Source organism: Ipomoea triloba, chromosome 15, assembly GCF_003576645.1.
Source record: "Ipomoea triloba cultivar NCNSP0323 chromosome 15, ASM357664v1".
Lineage (NCBI taxonomy): Eukaryota > Viridiplantae > Streptophyta > Magnoliopsida > Solanales > Convolvulaceae > Ipomoea > Ipomoea triloba.
Window position 1 is genome coordinate 1024453 of NC_044930.1, and position 27039 is coordinate 1051491.

Consider the following 27039-nt stretch of genomic DNA (forward strand, 5'->3'; position numbering starts at 1 on the left):
TCCAAAAAAAAATTAAAATTTCTCGCCCCAAAGACCACCCCGCATTCCGGTCTAACAAAATGGTGGATGCATAAATCACAGGGGGCTTAGCAAGTTAGCAGCCTCTTAAGTGAAAAGACCAATGTCTAGTGCGTACAAAAAACTCACAATGTACTGGTCCCCACAATATTCAAAACAACTAGACGTGCAATTTAAATTGTACTTAGTACAGATCGACGCGGTATGGATTGACCATCCCTAATTTTAGTGGCTAAAATTTTCTTCTATTTATTGTCATTTTCATGGGAAGATGACTAGGAAGAAACGTGGATTCTACGCCGAAACGTGCGTAACAAACAACAAATAATTCGTTAAGAAGAATAATATAATGATGTACAAGTGACCCGAGAATCTTAGTGTCGGACGAGGAACACAGACAACATGCTTAATTGCTTAGAATTTTATACACAAACTGAAATTTCTCAGTTTCTTCTCCGATCCCAAATTCACAGTTCCAGTTAACCGCTTAACCTAATGTTTACACAGAAAATTATCCAGCATGTAGCTTAATTACACCGAGGGAGACGGTCTTCACCATTCGTCGTCTAGGCTGGCTTGGTGAAAGCACATGACGGTGCAGACGAATATGAAGAACGAGGTGAACTCGATGAACATGGCCCCTGTCCCGATCAGATCTGCGTGTCTCAGTATGATGGGGATGGCAATGCTCCCGACTGCAGATGCCCCGGTTAGGAATTTCGCAGCGTCAATCCAGCTGCACAGGGGAGAGCGAAAGCGAGAGCGAGTCAGATAAGGCAGAATAAGTTAATCGTGTAGAAACGGTGGAACTTAAACATAAACAACCATAGAAAACGAGGCAAAATAAGTTAATCAGGACAACGTATGTTTTTTTTTTTTTTTTGAATACAACTGACCCTATTACATTGTAGTATCTGTTCATCTATACTTTCTCAACCTATTGAAAGCACAAAGAGTCAATATCGCCTCCACTGAGGACAACGTATGTTAAGCACGAGAACTAAAAGAAATGAAATGCAAACGCCAAATTTATGATTGAATATAAAGAGGAAGGAATTGTGTTCAAAAAAAAAAATAAAGAGGAAGGAAAGTTTGCATTATAAAACAAAATAACAGTTCGGTAAGGCAAGTCGTAAAGGATAATGCAGATTTGAAAAGAACTTACCCGCCACCATCTCGACTGATTAAGAATTGAGTGGAACCACCGCCAAAGAACATACAAGGCATGGGGACCAAGACATACATAAGAGCTGTCAAAGTAATTAATTCTTTCTGGTAAGTAACGAGAAAAAGTAATCTGTGTAATCTAAAGTACATTTTTTTGTCCAAACCTGATAACATCGGCCACCAATTGTTGTATAATACACAAGCCTACAAGACACATGGACATTATAAAAACCGGGAGCAACATCAGAAACACAAGGAAAAGACAGCATATTCTTTATCAAACAATATACCGTAAAATCACTAAGATAACAAGCCATAAAACTAAAAAGTAGGTGGATATCATGTGATCTAGAAGGTATAATTTTGACATCTACAGATTCCATGGATATATGAGAGGGAGAAATCGGTGAACGTACCAGGATCTGTAGTAGGATGCTCGTGGAAAACATGAATGCAAGCCCCACAAGCCTGTTAACAAGGAATCACATTTGAGTATTCATCTCAACCGTATTGGAATTACGAAAGGAAAAAACTCAAATATTCTCACTTACACTTTAACCAACAAGCGAAGTCGAGTTGGTGGATCAAGTCCACAGGATATGAACACCAGATGAAAACAAGTTAGTATAGTACCCCAGAAAAAAACAAAAGCTGAAAAGGAATGATAGCTAAATTTGAAAAGAGATTAGCCAACTATATAAACTGATATACAAACTAAACAATCAAATTAAAAAATGAATAATCGACTCAAATGCTGTTTTGATGTTCTAAACAGACCGATCTAGTTAATGAGCCATATTACCTCACCTAAGGTAGCCTCCCATTAGTAATCTGGTAATTCATTAGAGTTAACTTCAGGGGTGACTTTGTCAGGGTTGCCGTAGAAGAGAATCTAGAGATTCTCCTCAACCACAATGCCATACTGGCGGTGTAAAGAGTATGCTCAATATGTTAGAATCAGTGTTGTAAAAATCGGCCTAGGCGGCTAGGCGCCCCTAGGCCGAGGGGATTTTACCCTTAGGCGGATATTAGTCGGCCTAGGCACCCGAGTCGGCCAACTCAGCCGAGTGGCTTTTGTGTGTGTGTGTGTGCAATGTGTACACTTCTATGTTTTTCTTATTATTATTACACAACCACCTAGGCACCTGACTAGCGCCTTCTACAACATTGATGTTAGTTACATTCATGTCATTTCATATTGGCTTGGTTGAAAGCCTTAGTAATTAGTTATCTGTTCTCTATGCTATACTATCCTGTTTCAACCTGCCAAGGAACAGTTAATACAACTCCGCTGTTCTCCTGATAGTGCATTATTACTAAAGACCTTTCCATCCCTATGGTTCCTTATTGCTCAGAGCAAACACGTGAAAGCATGAACTTCTAAGTTTCTGAGTTTTTTTTTTTTTTCTTTGACAGTCTGCTAATTCTGAACCGCTGAAATTTACTATGGTCCAGGGTAACTGAGAAAACTTGTTTGGGATAAGAATCACAAGATCATGCCCATCCATCACGCAACTAATCAATGACAAGCAAAAACGTGCTTACTTCCTCCAAGATCGTTTATCACAAACCACACTTTGATAACCCCCCAAAATAGGCATTAGCAGAAACCTTGAGCACCACCAAATATTTTATAGCATTAAAGATACAAACTTTTAACCCTGAAGACTAAACCATGAAACTTTTTCTATGTTAATTGTTAAGGTCTCATATGAACAATCCATTCACTCCCTAGTTATAGACTATCTCTAAGAGCTTGTGAAAACCTTGAGCACCACCAAACATTTTATAGCATCAAAGATGCAAACTTTTAGCCTTGTAGACCAAAATCATGAAAGTTTTCTATGCTAAGACTATGTATGAACAATCCATTGACTCCTTAGTTATAGACTATCAGCTTAAATATGAATTTTTTTTTTTGCACAATCCATCTGTTCTTACAATAATCCTACCCTAATAATCAGATTAAATAATCTCTACTAAACCTTCCAATTTGATTAACACAGTGCAACATCTTGAATAACGATGATTGATTAGAAATTCTTAGATGTTTAATAGCTCAAGCCCTAAAACCAAACCCGAGTTCTTCATCTTTATTTTCAGTATAAAAATTTGAGAAATCAAACATGGCAGTTGATAATAGAAGCTCGAATTCTACAAATTATAAAAATAACGCGAATTTATAGACGAGTTATGTATCTGCGTGAGGGGCGGGCGTACCTCCTACGGTCATCGCCATTCTCTTTGGAAGGAAGGAGGGGCAAAAATGGAATGAAATTTGTGATCGCTGATTTCCGATCCGACGTCTGATGAAGCATCCAGGGCTCAACGACAACGAGCCAACGAGGAGATGAATATTTGTCGGTTTCCCTCTTGGAATTATTTTGTTTGCTTAAATCTCCCTGTATTTTGTCGTATTTTAGATTTCTCCCAGGAATGATCGGATCTGTGTTTTTACGGTGAGCGATTGCATCCTTCAATTAATTCTTATTTACGCTTTCCCCCCAAAATTTTCTTGAAAGCATTGTTTTTTTTCTCGGGAAAAAGGTCCAAAGGTTAAATAGGCTTTCGAACTTTAATTAAAAAGTCAATTAGCTCTTAAATTTTTTAAATGTGTAATTACACCAATCAACAATTTATTTCGAAGTAATGAAGCCCAAAAATCAGTTAGGGCTCCCACCGCTCACGGAAAAGAAAACCAAGGTAGCACACAAAGAGTGGTCAGTGGGGTTTTATTTAAATACAACTAACCGTATTACATTGTAGTATTTGTTGAGTTTGATCTCATGACCTCCTATATAGGAGACTCACTACATGTTATCTGAGCACAAGGTGTTTGGCAAAAAGATAGTTGTTTAAAGTATAGAAAATTATATATTATCAATGGTAATATAATGGATTAGGGAAAGAAGATCATTGTCCAGTTGACATACTATACTATACTCTAAACTAATTAATTAATTAATCGTCTAACTGTTCAACAAAAGCTTTGGTCCACTGCACAAATTATTATAAATTGAAAATTGTACCCATGCACCTGACCAACCAATTATATCTGCTCCATCATATGACATAGCACAAATTATATATTCTCTATTTGATTATATTAATCAGTAATTGATTAAGTATGAATCTGTTCTTGCTCCACTATCCGAATAATTCAACATAATATATTCTTTAAAAAATGAAGAGAAATTCATCAAAACTAACTTATATAATCCCCTTTCATGCATCCAATATAATCATCATCTATCAATCAAGCATTTGAGCATTTAATCAACTAGAAAATCAAAAGGATTATATTGATTAAGGTTTGGATAATGGAGAAGAGTGAATCAACCAAGATTGATGTTGCAGAGTCGAGCAAAGAAAGGAAAGGGAAAGCTCCCCTCTTGGGAGCTCTTAACGTTGCATCTGACAATAAGGCGGCGCCGGCGCCGGTAGGCGGCGGCGGATATAAAAAGGGGCTTGCCATCTTCGACCTCATCCTTAGAATATGTACTGTCGCCACCGCCATCGCCGCCACCGTCACCATGGCAACCGCCGAGGAAACTCTTCCGTTTTTCACTCAGTTTTTTCAGTTCGAAGCTAGCTACGATGATATCCCAACTTTCTCGTAAGTATGAAAGAACAGGATATATAACCTAACCTTATAACAATAATGTTTAAGTTTAAAGTATAATATTTTTTTTAAGTTGTTCAGATATGAACAACTTAAATTAATTTATTTTTGTGAGTTTTGAGGATTAGAATATTTAATTTACCTAAGAATTCTTTTTTCTTTTTAATGTTTTGTTGCAGGTTCTTTGTGATTAGCATGGGGATAGTGTCTGGATACCTGGTTCTTTCAATACCCTTCTCCATAGTGTGCATTGCACGTTCATATGCACTCGGTCCAAGGATGTTTCTAATCATAGCCGACACAGTAAGACTCCAGCCCTCCGGCCTTTTTTTTTTTTTTTTTGTTTGTTTTGTTTTGTTTAATTAGGAAAATTCGCAACCACTACTAAAAGGTATGTTAAGATAAATTCAATTGTGTGAGCCTAACTGTCAACAAGTCTAGTAGTCTATACATTAGGAATAATAAGCCTCTACTCCTATGGAAACTCATTTGCCAGTCTCGTGTTGGGCCTTCCTATTGGGCTTCATTGATCCAATTTGTTTTCCTTGAGTTGATCCATTTAGTCATTCTAGTATATTATTAGCAACAAATTATTTTGTGGACCCAAGTCCATCTTAAGTCCAAAATACATCATTTATATTCTGAATGCTCACAATTCAGTATGTAAATTGTGAACATCCAGTTTGATAAATAGACACAGTTCCACGCACAAAGTGGACCGGGTCCATTGCATATGTATTGACCATCAGCATGCATAACTAACTAAAACATTTTTGTTTGGGTGCAGGTGGCGATTACGTTGGCAACGGCGGCGGCGGGGTCGTCGGCGGCCATCGTTTACTTGGCTCACAACGGGAGTTCAGACGCCAATTGGCTTGCAATCTGTCAGCAATTTGGGGATTTCTGCCAGAGGGCGAGCAGCGCGGTGGTTGTGGCTTTCGTCACGGTGGTGATCTTGATTATCATGGTGGTTTTCTCTGCTTGTGCTCTTCGAAGACGCTGATGATTAATCAACAAAATATATGATTGAATGCTCGCTTTTGCGGTTTATAATATTATGTATATTTCCTTTGGATTTTATCTGTGATTTTATATATGGTGGTGTTGTACGTTGGTGTACTTGTATTGATTAATGAAATTGTGTTACATATATATCATAATGCTTCTTATCAACTTAACATTGAATGGGTATATTAAAACAAGTTCGATTTTTAGTGAGAGCAGTTTATTAGTTTTTTAGATTGCTTTTAGTGAGAGCATCTCTTAAAAGTTAAAACCGAATCAAAACACTAAAATTGACATTAGATCTCTTATTCTAAATTGTTACCGTGTTCTATCATGTAACTTTATTAATATTAATTAATGTTTCCAGGCCGACTTCCAGTCGACCTAGGAGGGAAGGTACGATGATGTTGGACGTTGTTGCCATTCATTATACTCTAATAATTCAAGCAACTACTCCATATAACTAACTTAATATTGATGTCTTTAAGATAATACGGAGTAATATAATCCAATTGTTGGGCGTCATGTAATAAAACTGCATTCATAGGTTTTGCACATAACTAATAAACCAAGTTTTATTAATGGCCCATTACTGATTGGACTTGATTCTTCTTGAACAAGATCACCAACGAACCAAGGTCCAGCTGGTTGTGTATTGATTGTATTCCATGGTCATATCTCGACTAAGTCCACCTTACAAAATGAATCATAATTCAAAATGATGTTAATTCGTAACTTAAATAAAGTCATAAATAGTGTTATTAGTAGTGTCGTTTTTCACTTAATCAGAAACAACATTAGTACTATAGATACATAATCTGTTAACTATATCTAGGTACATAATATATGGTAACTACGGACTGGTTTATACAATTAATAATATTTAAAAATTTATTTATTTATTGTTCATATATATAGTGAACCTATAACAATGTTATAATTACTTGATATGTGATACATTTTTTATTTTTAATTAGCAGATTATTATATACCTATTGTAATGGTGATATTGACCAAACGAAAGGGAAAAAAATGGTGCTAATTTATACAAAATAAATAAGATGAACGGTCTACGACATAATTTATGGTTGTGTTTCTTCACTGTCAGCTTGTCGGGCTCTTCGACCTCGGACAACTCGAGGAATTCTCAGACACGTGAAAGTAATTTAAGGCAAATTCCATGCACCAAAAATGGAGAAATAATCCACTCACGCTATTGGAATGTTTAGCTAACTTCAATAGTTCAGTTTTTCACTCGCCACACTCATAAACGACAGAAACTTGTTATTATCTGGAGTATATATTAGATAAATTTTAAGTACCGTTAACGTTTTTTAAAATTAGTGATCGAAAGAAAAATACTTTAAAAAAACATTATATGTTCAAAATATTCAACTTTAAAGAACTCAATTCATTATTAAGAATAATTTGCGAAAGGAAAAAATGATCTATAAATTTTTAGCGTGTAGAAAGAAATTCCTTGCAACACAGTCCATTACAGTCATATAATATTCTCTATAAATATACACTAATTTTATCTCTTATTGACAATTAATTACTTTTTTACATTCCTCTAACAAGTTCACTATATGTCCACAGGAGCGCGTGCGCGCGCGCACACATATATATAGTTTAACATTTATTTTCAATCTCAAAGATGTATTATGCATGTATTACTATAAATAGAAAAGGGGTAAGCATACGAGGAGTATACATTGAGATGTCTAGTTAACGCATATTTTTAGAGATTAAAATAGAGCAACTTATTTCAGTTTCTTGCGTATCATCTGTCATCCATGATCATGTTTTAATTATGATTGAGAATCCTCCATCTCCTAGCCTTTTCTAACATATTGTCCAAGAGGAATCAATGGGTGTCTCTTGTAACTATATTTCTTTTTCTTTTTTTGGATACGCTCACTCCCGCTGATTTAAAATAAATAAATATAGGTAATAATAATTTTATAAATTAATGATAATTATTTTAAAAAATGTTACCGTTACTTTTTAGTTACGCAATGTTTGTCAATCATTTTCTTCTTTTCTTGTTTTGATGATGAAACAAGATATTTCCACAAATTAAAAGAGTGAAGAGATCTTATATATGTGGAAATCTATAACTGCATTATGCATGCCCTTCCAAGAAAGAACATGAAATTTAGGAATGTATGCATGATGTTTGTTGCCATTCCACTAAAAGATATTTTTTAGGATAACGACATAAATTTACAAGTACGTACTATTTAGGTATATGTATTGGATAAACATTGCTCAAGTATAATAGTTTACGAATTATAGGAATACCATATACAACGAGCTCGACCAAAACTTAAAATGACATATATTGACAAGAATCAAACTCATGACCTTCACTACATTAAGTCATTAAACTATATTACACTTATTTGATCATTCCTTTTAGAGCATTAAAAGCGATGTTTATTTGGGAGGGCAGGTTGGTGAGTGGTCCTAATCACTGTACTCACACGTAGACTCTGTTGCATCCACGGGATACTAAGGCTAAAAAAAAAAAGTAAGTCTTAGTGCCATTAGTAATGGGTTGATATGATGTTCATTTAACTGTATGAAAGAAATCAAATCAGTTACTTAAATGGAGAAATATTTGATTGATTTAAGTTTTTATTGACTTTTATGAACAAAAAAAAAACAAAAAATTAATGTATTAAACTATTTATAGAGAGAGAATTTTCAAAAAATAAAAATAAAAGAACTCAAAATATAGAATATTTCATATATCTATGTAAACTAATGTATTAAACTATTTATAGTCTTATAGAGGATATAAATAGATCATTTTGAATGTTACACATTTGGGGAAGATAGATTTGTGGGAAATAGAAAATTGCGTAGTAAACGTATCTAGTAAAATTATTTAAATATTATCCATGCATTTCATCAATCATCCACTCCTGAAAATTTACATTGCTAATTTTTAGAATTAACTCCTAAATTTTGCTGTGCTATTCGAGAATATAATAAAGGATTTTGATTTCATATTTAATTTGATGGATTTAATTAACCCAGATGATTCGAATTATTATACTCAATAAATACAGAAAAAATGATAAATGGATAATAAGGGTAAAATAATAACCAAGTAATGAGATAAATGTATGTCACGGGAACGAAATAATATTTGTAGTAATGTTGGAGGATGATTACAAGGATCTCAATGCTATTACAATAGTTGTTTAGACAAAGTGAAGATGAAGCTAAGACGTCCAAATCAAGACAAATACAAGGATTTTATTATATACTAGCCAACTCCCCTACCCCCAAGAGGTGGGAACGGTTGTAACAACACTTGACTGTGCCCGCTCTCATAACCGGCCCCCAAGCTAGCCGCCTGAGGCCTCTAGTTGAGACCCTTAATAGGGCTACTCGACGAAGGCTTGGGCCTCGGCCCAAGCTAATGAATGTCACGACCATGGTCTAGGCAACCCGGGTCAAGCACGGGACTTGACCCCGAAATCCAAGTCTACCATGAATCCTCCTTCCTCCGCTTCTTTGGGTCAGTTTGCTCCACTCCTAATATATTCATCAATATTAATCTTGATAAGTTAGTGTGGGTATTGGGTATTGCATAGCACTCTTTTTTTCTTTTAAATTTTGGGTTTTTGTGTTTTTTTTTTTTTTGCTTTTTATATTTCAAATTAATTGAAAAAAAAAACACAAAAACTTACAATATTATTGAACAATTAATATGTTGACTCATTGTAATACATACTACTAATTCACCTCCATACATGTTTTTTCAATGACGTGTCATAGTTATGCCGCTGGAACACAAGATCTTTAACATCGGAAAGCGTAGTCTTTAGTATATTTGGAGGTAACAAAATACAAGAAAAGCAGATACCCCAAATGCCACGCACAATTTATCCAATACCCCTTCTATCCTCAATTTTCTCTCAATTTTTTCTCTCTTCATTTCCAAAAACTCTGCGTATCTCCTTTTCCCCTCTTCTACCCTTCTACTTCCATTTCCCTTTTTGCCCTCCAATGCCCGTTGCAGAATTACCAAACTGTCCTTTCCGTTTAGGTGAGTTCCGTCCATGTCCTCCATCTGCATGCTCACTTCTCTCACCTGCATCTCACCGCCCTCCGACGCCCCGCACGTGACCACGATCCCGCACTGCACGTGACTCCGGCAATGATGATCGACGGCCAGGATTGACGCGAATTTCGCCTGAACTTCGCCGCTCAGCCAGTGGCGGTGGACGGAAACGGGTTTAAGGGATGACAGGTTCACGGCGCGCCGGCCGTTCGGGTCGATCAGTATCCAGCTCAGCGTCATGTCGTCGGAGAGAGCGGCGCACGCGCCGTCTCCGTCGGGGTGGGTGATGGGCGTGGGGATTACGTCCTTCGGGTCGAGCAGGTCAATCCTGAACGGCGAGCACCGGAACCAGGCCGTGACGGTTTCCGTCTCCTGAACCTGTGAGGTTATGAAGTCAACAGTCTGCTTAATAAGCTGTTGATAATATATAAACATAAATGTGCAATCCAACAATAAGTTTAATCTTTTAGTTGAAATGAAGCATACGCTCGAATTTACTTATTTAGAATAATAAAATAATCTCAACCACATGTATGCTTAACAGAACCTTAGTGAATATCAGCCTGTCTTTATAGCGCACGTCGACGGCGGATATCAGCTCCTCAGGTGCCGGCGCCGGCCGGGCGGACTTCGAGCATGACCACCCCGAATCCGGAACGGGGAAGGAGTGGGCGAAAAACGCCCGGGGGCCGCCGCCGGGGAAACCGGAGACGACGGCGCGAACACGGGGATCAGCGGCGGTGGACGGCCAAGCCGAGCGGCAGACGTCAGTCCACAGCCGAGTCTCCGAGCAAAACCGGCGAAGAGCGGAAGAAACAGCGCTCGTTGAGGCGAGCGCGGGGCCATCCAAACGAGTCAAGATATGGGACTCGATTATATCCCTGTGCAAGGCGAATAACTCAGTTTCTCCGCCGTGCTCCGCCGTGGAAAGCGGTGGCGATAAGGGAACCATTTGTTGGGTTTGTTTGCCGTGAAGATCACTGAAATAGAGAATACCAGCTTTGCTTGCTTACTACTTAGTGGAACTTTTGGGTTTCGAATTTTTATGATGGGTGAAAATAAAGTATATATATAAATATATATGTCACATATATATTTATACACTTTATTTATGTGTGCGTATAGTATTTAGTAGCGTCTTAACGTTATTGCCCATGATGTTGCAATTAATTACAAGATAAGAGTATGGGCGGTTGACCAAGACTCTAGAGTTGTTTGGTTGAAACATCATAATTACAATTAAATACTTGATAACTATTTATATGGAATTCAGATAAAATTGATTAATATAATGTGTCACTTTTTAATTGACTAAGTCGATTGATATGTCTAATCAACAATATATTATTAATCTTGACAACTTTTAATTTCATATTGAACAATAAATTTTATAACCATTGATAAGTTCAAACAAAATAGTTTCTCACCATTTTTACCTTACAGATTGATGAAGGAGGTAAATTGTGAAATGTGCAGAAGATATGATTGTTATTATTATTATTTGTGTGTTTAATTAGTGAGTGGTCCATAGCTAAGAAGAAAATATTAAAACAAACCAAAATCAATAGATGACGGCTATTTAGAATTAGAGCCAATTTTGTATTTACTGCCTTAACCTCATTATCTTGCATATCATTAGTTGACTAACTTAACTGTATTATTATAACCAATGTCCAATGCTATAATATTCTACGTACGTAAGCCCATGTTTTGGACTTTCCATAATGATTTTAATTCTTTTTAATAACTTAACTTAGCTTTCACTCATTCTCTCCTATATACAAAAAAAAATATCATTTTTTTCTAATCACATATTTCCTCGACCATTCAAACTACATTTTCATGGGTCGAATTTGAGACATCCGGTTAAATTATCATGTTTTAATCTATAAAATAATATATTTAGACATAACACCACCAAAAAAAAAATCAAAATTTTGTTAGTGATGAAGAAAACTCGCAATAACTAGTCAACCACTATTCGAAAATATACATTATAATAAATCTTGTTCTTGTGTAAAATTTACAAATTATACCAGAATGTATATCACTTTAGAAAGATATTGTAAAAAAATTAGTCATAAATGTCTTTTTTGCAGGTTGTAGCTAGAAGTCAATTATGGCAGACATAATAAAATGTAATTAATTCTTGAAAGGACTTTTATATTTATTTATTTATGTTTATATGTTATTTTAAAAACAATAAATCATTATTGCCCTGTGGATTGATTCATCCAGTGTCCTTCGCATATTTTCCGTCACCCAGTCAGCTATTTTTTTTAATTAATTAATTACTTTTGTTTTGTTTTTCTTTGTAGAGTATATTGGTTGATTTTAATTTTAATTTGTTTATTATATTATTGCCGGTTAGGACTCATGGAATAATGCACTTTGACGATGACTTTGTGGCCCTATTCAGTGACAATGACTTAAAAATTATTGGCAAATGGCATTATGGCAATATAATGACTATAGTGCCGTGGATATATAGGTAAAAAATAAATAATTAGGATTGCGGGTCTCATGCTTTTGTCTTAAACATTTGGTGGAGAAAGTTAGTTATATAAGGTAGTATCTGTTCATAACTACTTTCTTCTCCTAAACTTCATCTCTATAATCAGTTGAGCTGTGCATGCGGACTTCATAACTACTTTATCAATTTACTAAGCACAAAGATACAGTTAATTGAACCATGATCTTCCACTTAAGAGAATCACTTCGTGTCACGAGACCATGAAGTCATTTGCGTTTTTGAAGCTGTTTGTTTCTATATTGGGCAACGATGCAATGGGCATCATGGTCGGGTAATTTGGTTATTGCGTCTAGAATCTTGACATCATGCACGCAATAAACTTGTACAAAAATGGTTATTGAAAGGGATTTTACACCACTCTTATGAGAGTGACACTTTAATATTTATTGGGAAAAATGACACTTTTAATTGTTCATATTAAGTAAATAGTTAATTCATTTCTTTAATTATGTGTCATCACATTTGGTACACAAATGGTTGAGATTACGTTGTGGCAGAGTTAGTTTTAAAATAATAGAAATGTTAATTTTGTTGGTCAAATATTCATAATTTTAACTTTTCAATTTGTTAAAAATATAAATTTAGCAACAATCTTCTCTTAGCCGTCGATAATCTATATTGTCAATCATTATATCATAAACCTTGGTCCATTTTGTAAGGTAGACCACAAACATAAAATACTAAAAAATTATTTTTTTATAATACATTGTTTGAGTATTGAATGTACATTATTTAATATATACTACAAAATAAAATACATTTTGTACATAAATAATGTACATTTAATATATTATAAATATACATTTATTTATGTTTCACAATAAAATCTGCCCTATGTTGTCTAACCTACAAATTTGGTCCCAAAAATAAAAATAACTTGAACTAAAAAGTTAGGTTTTGAGAGTTCAATAATGCCAAAGGGCTAGGTGGATGTATAGATTTAAATAATGCAACTCCGCAAGGCTTAGCAAAAGTGATGAACGAAGATAGGTTGGGTATCCCTAGAAATAGGATAGTGCTCGAGATATGTTACTCTATTCGTCAAACTCGTCGGGTCTTTTTAGTATGCTTTGTAAATTATTATACAAGAGTGATGTTTACTTAATACAGGCACATGTTCTGATAATGACTGTGAATTTAATTTCATCCTTAATCAAAATATAAAAAGTAAAAATGGGACCTCAAGTAGTTTATTAAAGTATAAATATTATATAGGTTGTGAACCTAAATACATAATTGTATAGCTAGGACGACTATACAAAGTAAATAATACTATGGGACCGACAAATAATAAATATTTTGGGAATATTGACCATAGATCAGAGTAATGTAATGCCTCGTATGACATAGTCATAAATGTGCGAAATAGAAATAATTGTGTAGACTATAGAGGCATTTAAGACTTAATTTTGACAATATGATAAATATGTTTAATTAAATGTTTGGTACAAAGTACAAACTAGTGCACGCATATAGTAACTGAAAACAAAAATTCATGATTGTGTAAATTAGGCCAAGGAATATGAATCTAGAGGTACGATATGAGATAGGAGATTATGAAATGAGTAATTGATTAATTTAAAGTTAAGACAAATATGATTAAATACAAGATATAGATGTTTAGTAAAATGAGTCGTAGTGTATAAGAAGATGGCTTCCTAACTAGGTAAAGGTGAACTATTTATATTAGAGACTCTGACTAATAATAAAATGGATGATGACAAGTGGGTTTGACGTGGTGTGTTCTTATTAGTAGAGAAGAGTAACCATATAGTCTTGCTCGATAGTTCCATTAGACTGCATGTTATACTTAATATCTACTATCTAGCTGCTTTAATAGTCTAGCAAGTATAGGCTACTACTCCCGTCAATTAGTTTCCCAACTAGTCTCTTAGGATTATTCTAATAAATTAGGCTCTTGATCTTATCATTATGAACTTATTGTTTGAGTTATTAAGTTACTTCGATTGCTCTATAAGTCTATAATTCATCACTCCTTTTTTTTTTTTTTAATATATAAGGAAAATGAAAAAAATTATAAACTGAAAAAAAAAGGAAAAAAAAAAAGAAGAAAAGAAACACAATCAAACCATAAGGACTTTTAATTTTCTTCTTGTTTGACCTACACATTTTGACTTGAAAATTCTACCAACATAGACTAGAATATTATACTGATATATTTGGTTATTTGACCATGACCAGAAAATTGCATTAGGCTTTTGAATGGTTCCATAATTAAATGATACAAGTGCCATTTTCTCCTTCAAGTGAGAGGCTGGTCTCAAACATTTATTCATTTAATAAAAGCAAACAAACAAGAAAAAATTCACAAAAATTACAATCAATCAGAAAATTTACAATGGTCATTTAAGAGTATGTTTTAGTTGATGTTCACTTTGTAACTTTATTAAGAAAATTATATTCTATCAATTTAACTACTCATTTTGTTATAGATTCGATTAATGATAAATTAATTCGATTAGGAGGGTAATTCCAATTAATCTGGCCCAACATTTAATTATTTTTAAATTTAACTTTTGATTTCAACGGAATTGTCCTCAAAGATCCACAATCACGAATTTGGTCTTGGCTTTGTGTTAATACTTCTGTGAGAGTCGATCCCCCACGTCTACGGATATACCCTCGCTCGCCACGTCATCATCTCCTCCCCCAAAACCAAAACCACAGAACCAATTTTTCCCACCATTTCCCAGTAAGGAAAAAAAAAAAAGAAAACAGAAAAACAAATTATTCTTCACTTCCCAAACCGCTACCGGAGTTGCTTAATCGGTTATTCTCTCTCGATGATACTCAAGCTGCACCATCAGAATCTCGCATCCTCCAGGTCATATCAGTTATCTTATCGTTTCATTTTAATTTTAATTTTTTTTTTCCAGAATTCAGTTCTTTCGCATCTTGTTGAAGCTTGAGCTCCTTGCCATATGGATTCCGCGTGCTTTATTTATTCGATTGAGCTTCTATGCGTTCGAATTGTAGCTTAAGAGCATTGAAATTTTTGTTAGGCTTTGTTCTATGGTCATGCTAGAGAAGACCTTCTATCTGCATAGGGTTAATAGAGTAGTTTCCCTATTTTAGTTACGGATGATTATGTATACTTTGATCTGACTAGTTCTTCAAATGAAACTTGTATTAAATTGCATGAAAAATGGTTGGTTTATGAATTCCCAAGTTGTTTGCTCCGTGTCAAGAACTGATAATATTATTCAATATGAAATGAAATCTTTAATACCATTGAAGAAGTATGACTATCCATCATTGGCTTAATTGTTCCAACAGTAGTGAGATGGATAGTAAATTAGTAAGAGTTACCACTATTGCGTAGATTATTTATTTGATAAAATTCTCTGTATTTTGATAAGAATGGTTTTGAAAGATATCCCCGAAGTTACACTTATAATGGCAGCTGGATTACAATATTTTAAAATCAGATGAACTGGTTTGCTGATAGAAATTTTGACACTTAATTGCAGTTCTGTCAATCCTCCAGTTAGAAACTATCATTTAAATAGAAGAGTGGTAGTTTTGGATCACCTCAGATTTAATCGATGCTATACAAGGAAGAGAAACCGTATCAAGCTTTCATCGTTAGAGGTGGGAAATTTTGATTGTAGCCACAGATTTTCCGATTTTGGGAGACATGGCAAAAAAAATTTTAAATCAAGAAGGATGGACCACCTTTTGCCTTCTGCTTCTGCCGATGATGGGGTGACAGTCAATGAGAGTCCCAAACCGAGTACCAGTGGTGATATTGAAGAAATGAGAGCAAAACTTGCTCTCTCTCTGGAAAGTGAAGACAATAGTTATGGACTTGTCCAAGCACTGCATGATGCTGCAAGGGTATTTGAGCTTGGAATTAGACAACAGGTTTCATTATCAAGAATGCCATGGTTCTCTACTGCCTGGCTGGGTGTAGATAAAACTGCTTGGGTGAAGGTGTTATCATATCAGGTAGGTTATTGTTGTCTTGACAAGATTTCTATTTGGCACCCTTCTTTGCTGTGATATAATAATGTTGTTATTGTCATTGGAATGCATATTGATGTCATTGGGAAATCAGTAATCTATGAAGCTTCATACTAGTAATTGTTCTTTTCTACAGGTGACGTGCCACATTTAAATCATGCGCTCTATTTCTTTCCGATCCACAGTCACTTAAATTGAATACAACAAATGCATTTGTTGTTTTTGGTGAAGACAGACATAGGTTTAATATCTATTGAATAATATCCAGTCTATATAACAAAAATCTCAGTTTTACCATCTTCACAAATGTTTTATACTCCGTAATTATGGTCTTTGGTCAGTTGATGTTTTTTTACTCTAACATGCATTTTTGTTGGGGAAAAACTGTTGCTTAAGTGAAAAATTCTTAGGGGGTTCAGAAATTGTTGTATGCAACCTTCATTTAGTTTGCATTATGACTAATTTCACTCAAAAGAGGTCCTTAACAGTTGAAACTCATATCCTCTAGCATGTTAAACTCACTACTCGATAATGCAGCTACGTGAAAATTAAGAGTGCAAAAGTTCTACTAGCTTAACTGTATAGACAGTCATTTTATGAATGCTACAAAGCATAATATATATACTTTTTAATTTATTCCTTATGTACTTTGATGTCTATTTTCTAGCTTGGCTAATGATTAAAAAATTCTTCAGGCATCTGTATATTCTCTACTTCAAGCAGCAAATAAGGTTTCATCTCGAGGAGATGGAAGAGGCAGAGATATCAATACTTTCATCCAGCGAAGGTCATTATGTACCATAGTTACCAAATACATCATTATCAGTATAGGGGGAAGTGGACATATATGGTCATTTTTCCCCCAATGAAGATAATTTTTACTTACCATTATGACTCCCCTCAGCAGAGTTATAATCTTTATTTGTGTGTAGGTATGCTTAAAAATCATTCTATTGAGTCTTGCATGTTTGTGACAAAGGCACATGCAGTATATGAAGTGTATTTCAGAGTTTGTTTGATTCATAGGATTGGATCGACAAGTCTGCTCAATCCCTTGTTTGATTCAAATTTTGATCACATGGGTCAGGTTGGGTAGAGGGTGGTGTGATAATTTAGTCAAGTTTTAGTGATTAATTACTTTTATTTAATTTTATCATTTATGTATATTTAAGTATAAGAAACTGAGCTTGATTATTATTTTGGGAGTCCACTCCTATGTGTATCCAACACCTTTTTGATTAATATATTTCTTTGTTGTGTTGGCTTTCAAAAAAAAAGTATAAGAAACTGAGTTTGATTATTATTTTAGTATTAAGTTTATCATTAAATGATAAATATATATTAAGTTTCTGATAGTTGATAATTTAATAATGTTGGGATTATTTTATTATTTTTTATCAAGTATTTGCTGTTCCTTTCTTCTGCTTTGCTGTTATTGCTATTCATCTGAAATTTACTATGGAGTATTAAAATTTACTACTACATTCATGCAGTTTATCAAAGCAGTCTGCTCCACTGGAGAGTGTGATTAATAACAAATTATTAGCAAACCAACCTGAAGTTTTTGAGTGGTTTTGGTCTGAGCAAATCCCAGCAGTGGTGAACACATTTGTTAATTACTTTCAGAAGGACAAATGCTTTATTGCCGCTACTGCAGTGTACGTCATTCTATATACATAATATAATGTTAGTATTTGTGTGTGTTTCAATATACACATTTACACACATGACCACATATGTGTGCAGCTTGTGCATATTAAATAACAAATTTTGTAGCCCATTTCCTGTTTTGAAATGCTGATTTTACTCTCCTGGAGCAGAAAAGGGCCATCTTCTCCTGGCAATACATATCATGTGCAACTTCTCATGCTTGCACTTAGTTGCATTGAAGCAATTACGAAACTTGGTCCAGCAAAAGTTTCTTGTCCACAATTCTTCTCAATTATTCCTGATACCTTGGGAAGATTGATGGATATGCTGATTGAAAATATTCCTCTTCAACAAGCTTATAATTCATTAAAGACTATTGGTTTGCATAGAGAATTTCTAGTCCACTTTGGCCCTCGGGCTGCAGCATGCAGAGCAAGAAATGAACAAGGCACTGAAGAGGCTATGTTTTGGGTGGACCTTGTCCAGAAGCAGCTACAAAGAGCTATAGATCGGGAGAGAATATGGTCCAGGTTCACAACATCTGAGAGTATTGAGGTTAGGCCTGGAGCTTTTCCTTATACACATCAGTACATTTATATAAGAGGTCTCTCGAAATTTGAAATTTCAGTTTTATTAAATATTGCCTGGATATTGAAAATTGTGTTTTTTAATGAAAAAGTTTGTAGTTTAGTCACTTAGTGTAACTTAAAACTGGTTAAGCAGCATTCATGACAATGGGTCTGTAGTTTTTATTGGGTTTGCTACTTTTGTACCAGATACTTGAGAAGGACTTGGCTATATTTGGGTTCTTCATTGCCTTGGGGAGAACTACACAATCGTTTCTTTCTGCAAATGGGTTTGGTGCTATGGACAAGCCTATTGAAGGACTTGAGCCCATTGAAGGGCTTGTCAGGTGAAATATTTGCTGTGTTGTATCTTGACTCATAGGATGGTATACTTCTCTAGTTCATGTGATTTCATCATAATCTCCATAACAGGTACCTAATTGGAGGCAGCGTGCTCTATTATCCTCAGCTTTCTTCAATAAGTTCTTATCAACTGTATGTAGAGGTTAGCATGTTAAAGATTATAGTATTACTATCAAGTGCGTTGATGGCAGACAAAACTAAATTCTTTAATATCATAGGTTGTGTGTGAAGAGCTCGACTGGCTTCCATTTTATCCTGGATTTAGCAGTAATACCAAGTATAAGTCCGAGCACAAAAGTAATGAAGAAGTTCCCCCAAACGCTGAGGCTGTCCTCTTAGTGTTGGATGTCTGCTCTTACTGGATCCAGAGTTTCATCAAATACAGCAGATGGCTGGTGAACCCTTCCAATGTCAAGGCAGCTAGATTTGTTTCAACAGCGTAATGGAACTTCATAATATTACAAAAAATTTGTTGGATATGTATAAAATATTAATAATAGTTTCCAATGTGTTGAACTTTTCAGTCATGACATACTCCAGAAGTGTGTGGGAGAGCTGGGGATAGAGAAGTAAGTTAAATGCAAAAAATAATATTCTCCATTTATGCATCTACGATCTATGTTATTGGACATAGGAGAACTAGGCTATAACTTCAGAGAAAATCATCACACACCTAGACACCTAGTTCATACATCATCTACGATTCAATGTTCAAAAGCTAACAAATGTGCACAGGAGTCATACTGGAGCTTATTTGCAGAATGAGAAAGAACCAGATTCCTTTGACAAGGTATTGCTTTCCTTGTAAATCTAGTATATGACCCTTTTTTTCCCCCGATAATCCATAGTGGATTCTAATGAAGCTGTATGTTTGAATTTTGTTTTAGGCAATGGAGAGTGTTGAAGAAGCTCTAATCAGGCTAGAGGGATTGCTTCAGGAGCTGCATGTATCAAGCCCCGGTACTGGAAAGGAGCATTTAAAAGCTGCTTGTTCTGACCTGGAAAGGATACGAAAACTTAAGAAAGAGGCCGAATTTCTTGAGGCATCTTTCCAAGCAAAGGCAGCTTCTTTTGAGCAGGTTTCTTTCTGAACATCATTGAAGAAATATTTGTCTTGTTAAAGCCTTGCTTCTGAAGACTTGGAAACACTATTATTTTTCTTCTCCCAAATCCTCAAAACTGGCATAAAGGATAACGTTCAGGAAGAAAGAATAACATAAGATTCTTTGCAATGAATGACTAGGGGGATTCTGCGGCTTGTTCTTCACCGTTAATGAATGAGTCAAGGCAATATTCTGGAGACAAGGACAGCATGGATACTAATAATAGAAGCACCAGGTAATTGAAATTTTTTATCCTTATTTTAGAATCCTAACCACACAGAATACCTCATGGCTTCATATTAATGTTCAATACTCTCTATTTGTTATGAAATACTTTTTTCTAGGGCACGTGGATTGTGGAGCTTCTTGGTACGTGAACCAAACAAAGCCTCTGATGATCCATCATCAACTGTCACAGGAAATGTATGCTTTACACTTTGGTCTCTAGTCTGTCATATTTATATTCATTTGCTAACATGTTGAAATGCTTTTTCTGCCAATTGCCAAGGAAAGCAAATTTCTGTCAAGAACTAAATTCTAAATTGCTTCCAAACATGACTTAAATCCAGTCTTTTCCGATCTGATCTATTAGACTGTTGAGGCAAATTGTTATATAAAATTTTAAGCTTAAAAAATACTAGGTTGATAGGAAGGATGTGAAGAATGGGAATTACTTTCACAAGTTGTCGATGATTGTGTGGCATATAATAGTAAAACGGCATTGTAACATGAACATTGAAGTTTATTCTTATGGTTCCTTGGTGTTGCATAACTGACTACTGACATGTAGTCTAGATTTGCGTTTTTTCTACTATTTTCTAATTTCTTCAGGGTAAGTCTTTGTGTGCAGGATGATGAAAGCATTAAACAGGCAGCAGAAAATACCCGAACAACTGTCTCAAAATCAGATGAAATTCAACGTTTTGAAATTCTTCGAAGTGAGCTAGTGGAACTTGAGAGGCGTGTTAAAAAAAGTGCCGATCCCAATGAATATGAAGAGGTATTTTCTATGTTTTATTATTACTTTACCTGTCTACAATAATGTATGGCAACGAATGCCCATGTTAATTCTAGTATTGTAACATCAACGCATCTGAAAGAAGAGAGTCACTTTGATAATTCTCCTATGCCCAAGTGTCATTGAGTTGTATAAACAATGCAAATTTTGAAACGCGTTTGACTTAGTTCTCCCCATATCACTCATTTCTCTTCATTTTAATTCAAAATTACTCCCAAGTGTATTCGTAGGGATAATCTGAAAACCATACGATCTCTATAATGGGGAGTAAATCTAGAAAAAACAAAAATGGTCTATCACATTTCATTGTTTGGTCAAAGTGACAAATTTTGGGAATATTCTAATTAAAAAAAGGGGAAAGAAAGAGTTGGAATGGCTAGAATTGTAATTGGCCTGGCAAACGAAGTATCTTATAGGTTTCCTTTCCTGGCAATTGGATCTATAGGGTTCTTTTTATATTGATCTGGTTGTTCTTATGCATTTAGGAGAAATTTCAGATGGCCGCAGAAAGTGCACAAATGGTTCGTCAAAATAAGAAAGAAAACATTATAGAGAAATCATTGGACAAGCTAAAAGAGAGCACCACGGTAGGATTTCAATCCCTTCAATTATGGAATAAGGAAAACATAGAAAGTATGCAATTCTTATTTGTTGGACAAATGGCCCTGTTCGGAAAAAGTTATGATTATGGATTATGCTTATATACTCTCAGTGTCTGACTAGGATTTTCATGACCAGGATGTTTGGCAGGGCACTCAGCTTCTTGCCATTGATGTTGCCGCGGCTACAGAGCTGCTTCGGAGGACTGTAATAAGGGATGAATTGACGGAAAAAGAAAAACAAGCACTCAAACGAACTTTAACTGATTTAGCGTCTGTCATTCCAATTGGGTTTCTTATGCTTCTTCCTGTAAGTACATTAATCCATCCTACTTGGCAGAAAGGAGGAACTGTTCTGTTCTGTTCTGTTCTTGCATTTATAACATAAAACAATTGAACAAACAAACAAGAGAAAACCTTTCTAATCAAGTGTAATTTGGGGATGTTTAGGCTGTGCTGTTTCTGTTAAATAGAAAACAGTAAAGAAACCATAAATATCTGCAATGACTGGATGCAGGTTGCTATATATATGGCTTATCTCACTAAGCTCTCATATATCTTTGCAGGTTACAGCTGTTGGGCACGCTGCCATGTTGGCTGCAATTCAAAGATACGTACCTGCACTCGTACGTCTCTCCAGACCTGAATCTCGTGTTTGAATTCTTGACGAAAACTTAAGCTTTGTTTTTTCTCTTCCATGGCAGATTCCCTCAACATATGGGCCAGAAAGGCTAGCCCTCCTTAGGCAGCTCAAGAAAATGAAAGAAATGGAAGCTGAGGTTAAGCCCAAAGAAACGGCTGAGGAATAGTCTGCCATTCTCCGGTTTACTACAAGGTAATCGCTACATTTGTTTCGACTCGCCTCTAAATCCCTTCAACAATAGATCATTATAAAGAAGTTCATTCCAAGTATCTGGCACCCCGGGTAGGCACCAATGGCTGCAGTCCTGCGGTGCCTCAACTGAGGTGCCTGGTTCACGGTGGTTCGAAGGGTGACCATCTCTCCTAAACTCACTCAGATACGTAACATTTAGGAAAGAAACATTTCTCCCCATCATCGCCATTTCCTCGACAATCTTCGAAATATACACATTGTTGATTGGGCCAGGCCCTAGTCCAGCTTGGTCTCTTTCAGGCGCCGTACTTGTATGACAACTACCACCCGAGTTCCACGTTCCATTCCTGCAAGTTTACGTCGTAAACAGAACTATCATAATCTTTTACAGGTGTGATACTGAGATTGTTGCATCTTATTTGCAGCATAATCTTGCCTGTAATGTACTGGGGAATAGCTGCGGAAGATGATATGAGTCTCAGTCGACAAGTTTCGCATTACCCATAAAGCCCAGGTGTTCAAAGATCTACTGAAAGCCTCTGTTATATTCATACTCATGTTTACAGCCTTGCCTTCCTGGAAATATATGCCCCTGTGACAAGAGAAACAGTTACATATTCACTGGATTTCTTATTCTCAGAATCTCACCTTTATCTTATCCAAGTTTTTGTTTCACTTTCTTATAGTCTAGTTGCTTAAACCTCAGACTTGAAGATTTCATGTTTAATCTTCATTTTCGACCTATCAATGTGTGAAAAAAAAAAAATAATAATAAAAGAAAGAAGTAACCATCTTTATTATATTATATTAATGCAATAGAGCAAATACCATTTTTGGTTCCACTAATATTAACAAAATGACAATTTTATCCCAAATATCAATTTTCATCCACGACTATTGTTTTAGTATCAATTTTCATCAACTATTGTTTTAGTGCGAAAATTCATTATGCCGGTCACCTCTTCGTTTAAGACATGCAGTAATATGAAATTATTAAGAGTATTTTCGTCATCTTCACATTAAAATCTCAATTTGAACCTAAATAAAGAGATTTAAACTCTAAGATTAATCTCAATTCGCAGTTCTGTTTTTCTTCTTAAATTAAGGTAGAATGAGCTTAAATCCCTTTATTTATGTTCAAAATGGAATCTTAAGTTGAAAAGGGCAAAAATATCCTTAAAAATTTTAGATTTCGACATGTCTTAAAAGGAGCTACCAACCTGATAAATTTTGGCACTAAGTAAGAATTAAATATGTGGACTAAAACTGTCATTTTTGCTAATACTTGTAGACTAAAATTGGTATTTGGTCGAATGCAATTATCTTACATCTTATGCGTCTTGTCTTCATTCCACCAATGGCCTCCACTGAAGACGAGAACATCTGCGCCGACCAACTTTCGGAAGAACCAATGTAGCTGGTCGAGTCGGAGCACGCCCTTCACTTCCTTGGACGCATTCGCCGGCGGCCGGCGGACGGGCACCAAGAAAGGGATCCTGTAATATTCAACGGTGAGGTTGAATTCTTCAAACCTCATTGACAGATAGCCTTTGTGTTTGGTTATGGGGTTTCCAAACTGCTCGTGTATGCTTGACTGGTTCGCAACTCCTTGCGCCAGCATGCACAGCATAGACTCCCATTGGTTTCTTAGAATGGAGTCGCCGGCGAAAACTATCCGACCGTTTCGACTCCGCCGGAGAAGATCACTGGCATTGAACCTGCATGCGACATACATTATTGTTAGCACCAAATAAGAAGCATGCATGGGGGCAATCTTGTCAAGTTATCTACTCCCAACAATAGCAATTTATTGACATTTTTGGTTCTTGGTTTGAGCTGGTTGACCTTGTTGGTTCGGGGAGGTGTGTTACGAGTAACCTAGATTGCGCTGATTTAACTGCTGGCCTTCTTGGTTCTTGGTTTGAGCTGGTTGGCCTTGTTGGTTCGGTTTGAGTAAGTGTGTCACGGGTAACCTAGGCTGTGATGATTTAACCTCTTGGTTCTTAGTTTGAGCAGGTGGGCTAGGCACAACCTAAATTAGTTTAACCGGCCACCCTTCTTAGTTCTTGGTTTGAGCAGGTGGACTAGGGGTTACGGACAACATAGGCTAGTTTAACGATCGGTCATAGTTATAAGTCGGCTTTCTTGGTTCTTAGTTTGAGGCTTTGAGCCGGTGAACTAGGACAATCTAGAGCGGTCATAAAACGGGTATACTCAATGCATGTGGATGCGAGCTTCCCTCGTAGTTCATTATCAATTCACTTAATTTCTTCCCAAAATCCCTATGTTAGAATTCAGCATACCAACACAGCCCTGTAAAGATTTCATTGAGTGATGCCTGCATTCCTATATATAGCTGTCAAGAATAATAGCAAACCATCTTTTGCATCCCTTTAATCATAATGTACAAGGAAGATCATGATGATTAGTGTTGTGGTATATATATAGAATGATAGAGCCACAACTTTTGCCCACCTCATGATTCTTTCTAATACATGAAAGCCTATGCACTCATGAAAATATAAAATAAAATTAATCACTCCGTATATTATATTGTGACAATGATGCAACTGTAATACTGCAAGTGCTAGCATGACTACTCAACCCATATTACATGAAGTCAAGTTCATGATTCTCAATTTTACAGGTCTAAACTCCTCCCTAGGTTTAAATACATAAACTTAGAAGATTTGAAGCTAAATTCATGAATGCAGTTTCGCCAGACTAATCATGAACTAACCCCTAAACACATGAGAATGTTTCTGAAAAAGGTAAATCAACTATGCTTAGATCAGAGTTGAGATCCGCCATCCAATTGTACACTTTTGTGTACAAAGAACCGGGGCTGGGGAGTCCAACCCCAACTCAAAAACTTTTACAACCACATTATAATCCAAAAATATTGATAGTGGATGGAGTTTGCAAGAAAATAAAAGGTAAAAAAGAAGGTTAAAGTGGAAATGAATCAAACCCAACATGCACTAATACATATTGTCATATAAAAAAGAATACACTCTAATCTCGAGATGAGTTAATCATGGAATTAGCAATTTATCCAACATGCATTATATTAATATGAAAAAGCAATATAATATAATATAATAATAATAATAATAGCCATACCTTGGAAGATGACAGCCATGAGGTTTCCACCGCCATTTCTGATACTCCAAGTCCCGGCGGCCGCTGCGGTGGCACCGGAAACCCGGGTCCAAGAACGGGCAGTTCTCGGTATACTTTTCACCGGGATAGCCTTCGTCCCAAACCCATTCCCCATAAGAGTAATCACAAGCTTGGGGGGCATAGCTTTGACCCAGCGACGGCGAAAACAAGCTGATTCCCAGAAGAGTTTGGGGATGGATTGGGGCAATGAGACGGTAGAAAATAAGGGAAGTGATGAGGAGAAGAGAGAAGAAGAAGAAGAAGAGTGCATGGGAGATTTGTTTGTGGGTTGAAAAGAGTGGAAAGTTGAAAAGGAGAAACTTTGGGTGTTTGTGAGCAGAAGAAGAAGAAGAAGAAGAAGAAGAAGAAGAAGAAGAAGAAGAAGAAGAAGGAGGAGGAGGAGGAGAAGGGTGGAGATCCATTACTACGTAGAAGATTATGGAAAAATAATAGGGGCATTCTGGTTTGAAGATTTCTTGTGGTTATTGTATATGGAAAGTGGGAACTAGTGGTGGAGGAGAAAGACAAAGGGTCTTCCCATTTTTCCTTAGCTTGATGAAGATTCTTGCTTTAGTAAATATAAGGTAAGTGAATCGTGCGTTTTGGGTGGTGGGTTAAGAAAATTACCTTGTTAATGTTTTGGTAATTACTAATTTACTATGATACACTGTATTTCTTTTTCCGTCTTAATCTTTTTCTTTATTGAGATAAAAATATTCACCCTTGAAGTCTCTTGCTCCAAGCCTCCAACCTTCATACTTGGACCCAATAAAAGTGTGTTGAAATAAATTATGATAACTCAACAGCCTAGTTCTTAATCATGGAGTAAGATAAAAGATATTCTTCATCATTATTTATAGAATAAAGAATACACTTGTATTAGAATTTACATGAAAAAGTGACTACCAAGGGTTTGATGCCACTGGACCATAAGTTCCTTAGCCCTACCTATTAAAACATAAAGAGTCAATCTTATGATCTCCCACATGAGCACAATGTGCTTGACACTCTTAATTAAAAATGTTATGACCAAATAGAAATGCAACTTAAACTTTAAGGACAAGCGAAATTTACTCTCAAAATTGGGCCCAACTGAAAAGCCCAAATTCTCGACCCATGAATCACTGGACCAAAAGCAGTTCTGCTGCGCGAGGTCTCTCAGCAGTTTGCTGACGTCTCCGGCCACCGGAGAATTATTCGGCCCTTACCTTCAGCTAATTGCCTTCCATATCCTATGCTCTGTGCTTCTGTGTACCTACGTATGTATACATATACTCCTAAAATTGCTTGTCTGAAACCATCTTGATGAATTTCATGATTTTCAGCTATGAAAAAA

At 35.8% G+C, this 27039-nt stretch overlaps 5 protein-coding genes across 6 annotated transcripts; 2 read left to right on the forward strand and 3 right to left on the reverse strand.

The window, feature by feature from the left end:
- Window positions 1–325: 325 nt before the first annotated feature.
- Window positions 326–3531, reverse strand: LOC116006080 (vacuolar protein sorting-associated protein 55 homolog). Its single transcript, XM_031246345.1, has 5 exons — window positions 3406–3531; window positions 1602–1653; window positions 1350–1389; window positions 1184–1268; window positions 326–754 (listed from the first exon to the last, which is right to left on the reverse strand). Exons 1-5 carry the CDS (start codon window positions 3501–3503, stop codon window positions 571–573), a joined length of 459 nt encoding a protein of 152 aa, XP_031102205.1. The 5' UTR covers window positions 3504–3531; the 3' UTR covers window positions 326–570.
- A 914-nt stretch (window positions 3532–4445) lies between these two features.
- Window positions 4446–5928, forward strand: LOC116007657 (casparian strip membrane protein 1-like). Its single transcript, XM_031248394.1, has 3 exons — window positions 4446–4801; window positions 4987–5110; window positions 5595–5928. Exons 1-3 carry the CDS (start codon window positions 4506–4508, stop codon window positions 5808–5810), a joined length of 636 nt encoding a protein of 211 aa, XP_031104254.1. The 5' UTR covers window positions 4446–4505; the 3' UTR covers window positions 5811–5928.
- Window positions 5929–9490: 3562 nt separating this feature from the next.
- On the reverse strand, window positions 9491–10914 carry LOC116007180 (probable F-box protein At2g36090). Its single transcript, XM_031247787.1, has 2 exons — window positions 10438–10914; window positions 9491–10268 (listed from the first exon to the last, which is right to left on the reverse strand). Exons 1-2 carry the CDS (start codon window positions 10840–10842, stop codon window positions 9651–9653), a joined length of 1023 nt encoding a protein of 340 aa, XP_031103647.1. The 5' UTR covers window positions 10843–10914; the 3' UTR covers window positions 9491–9650.
- Window positions 10915–15111: 4197 nt separating this feature from the next.
- On the forward strand, window positions 15112–23318 carry LOC116006506. Of its 2 annotated transcripts, none has more exons than XM_031246913.1 (19): window positions 15112–15268; window positions 15915–16392; window positions 17103–17194; window positions 17901–18065; window positions 18228–18612; window positions 18834–18970; window positions 19056–19128; window positions 19205–19425; window positions 19511–19555; window positions 19722–19776; window positions 19874–20065; window positions 20230–20324; window positions 20434–20512; window positions 20940–21089; window positions 21593–21694; window positions 21846–22016; window positions 22273–22332; window positions 22411–22541; window positions 22967–23318. In XM_031246913.1, the coding sequence occupies exons 1-18, from the start codon at window positions 15228–15230 to the stop codon at window positions 22513–22515; spliced, it is 2646 nt and encodes an 881-aa protein (XP_031102773.1). In that variant the 5' UTR covers window positions 15112–15227; the 3' UTR covers window positions 22516–22541; window positions 22967–23318. The 2 variants fall into 2 exon arrangements, with proteins under 2 accessions (XP_031102773.1, XP_031102774.1); XM_031246914.1 differs by having other exon boundaries at window positions 21605–21694.
- Window positions 22549–26153, reverse strand: LOC116006758 (protein trichome birefringence-like 9). Its single transcript, XM_031247244.1, has 4 exons — window positions 25665–26153; window positions 23870–24259; window positions 22978–23133; window positions 22549–22888 (listed from the first exon to the last, which is right to left on the reverse strand). Exons 1-4 carry the CDS (start codon window positions 26123–26125, stop codon window positions 22549–22551), a joined length of 1347 nt encoding a protein of 448 aa, XP_031103104.1. The 5' UTR covers window positions 26126–26153.
- Window positions 26154–27039: the final 886 nt, after the last annotated feature.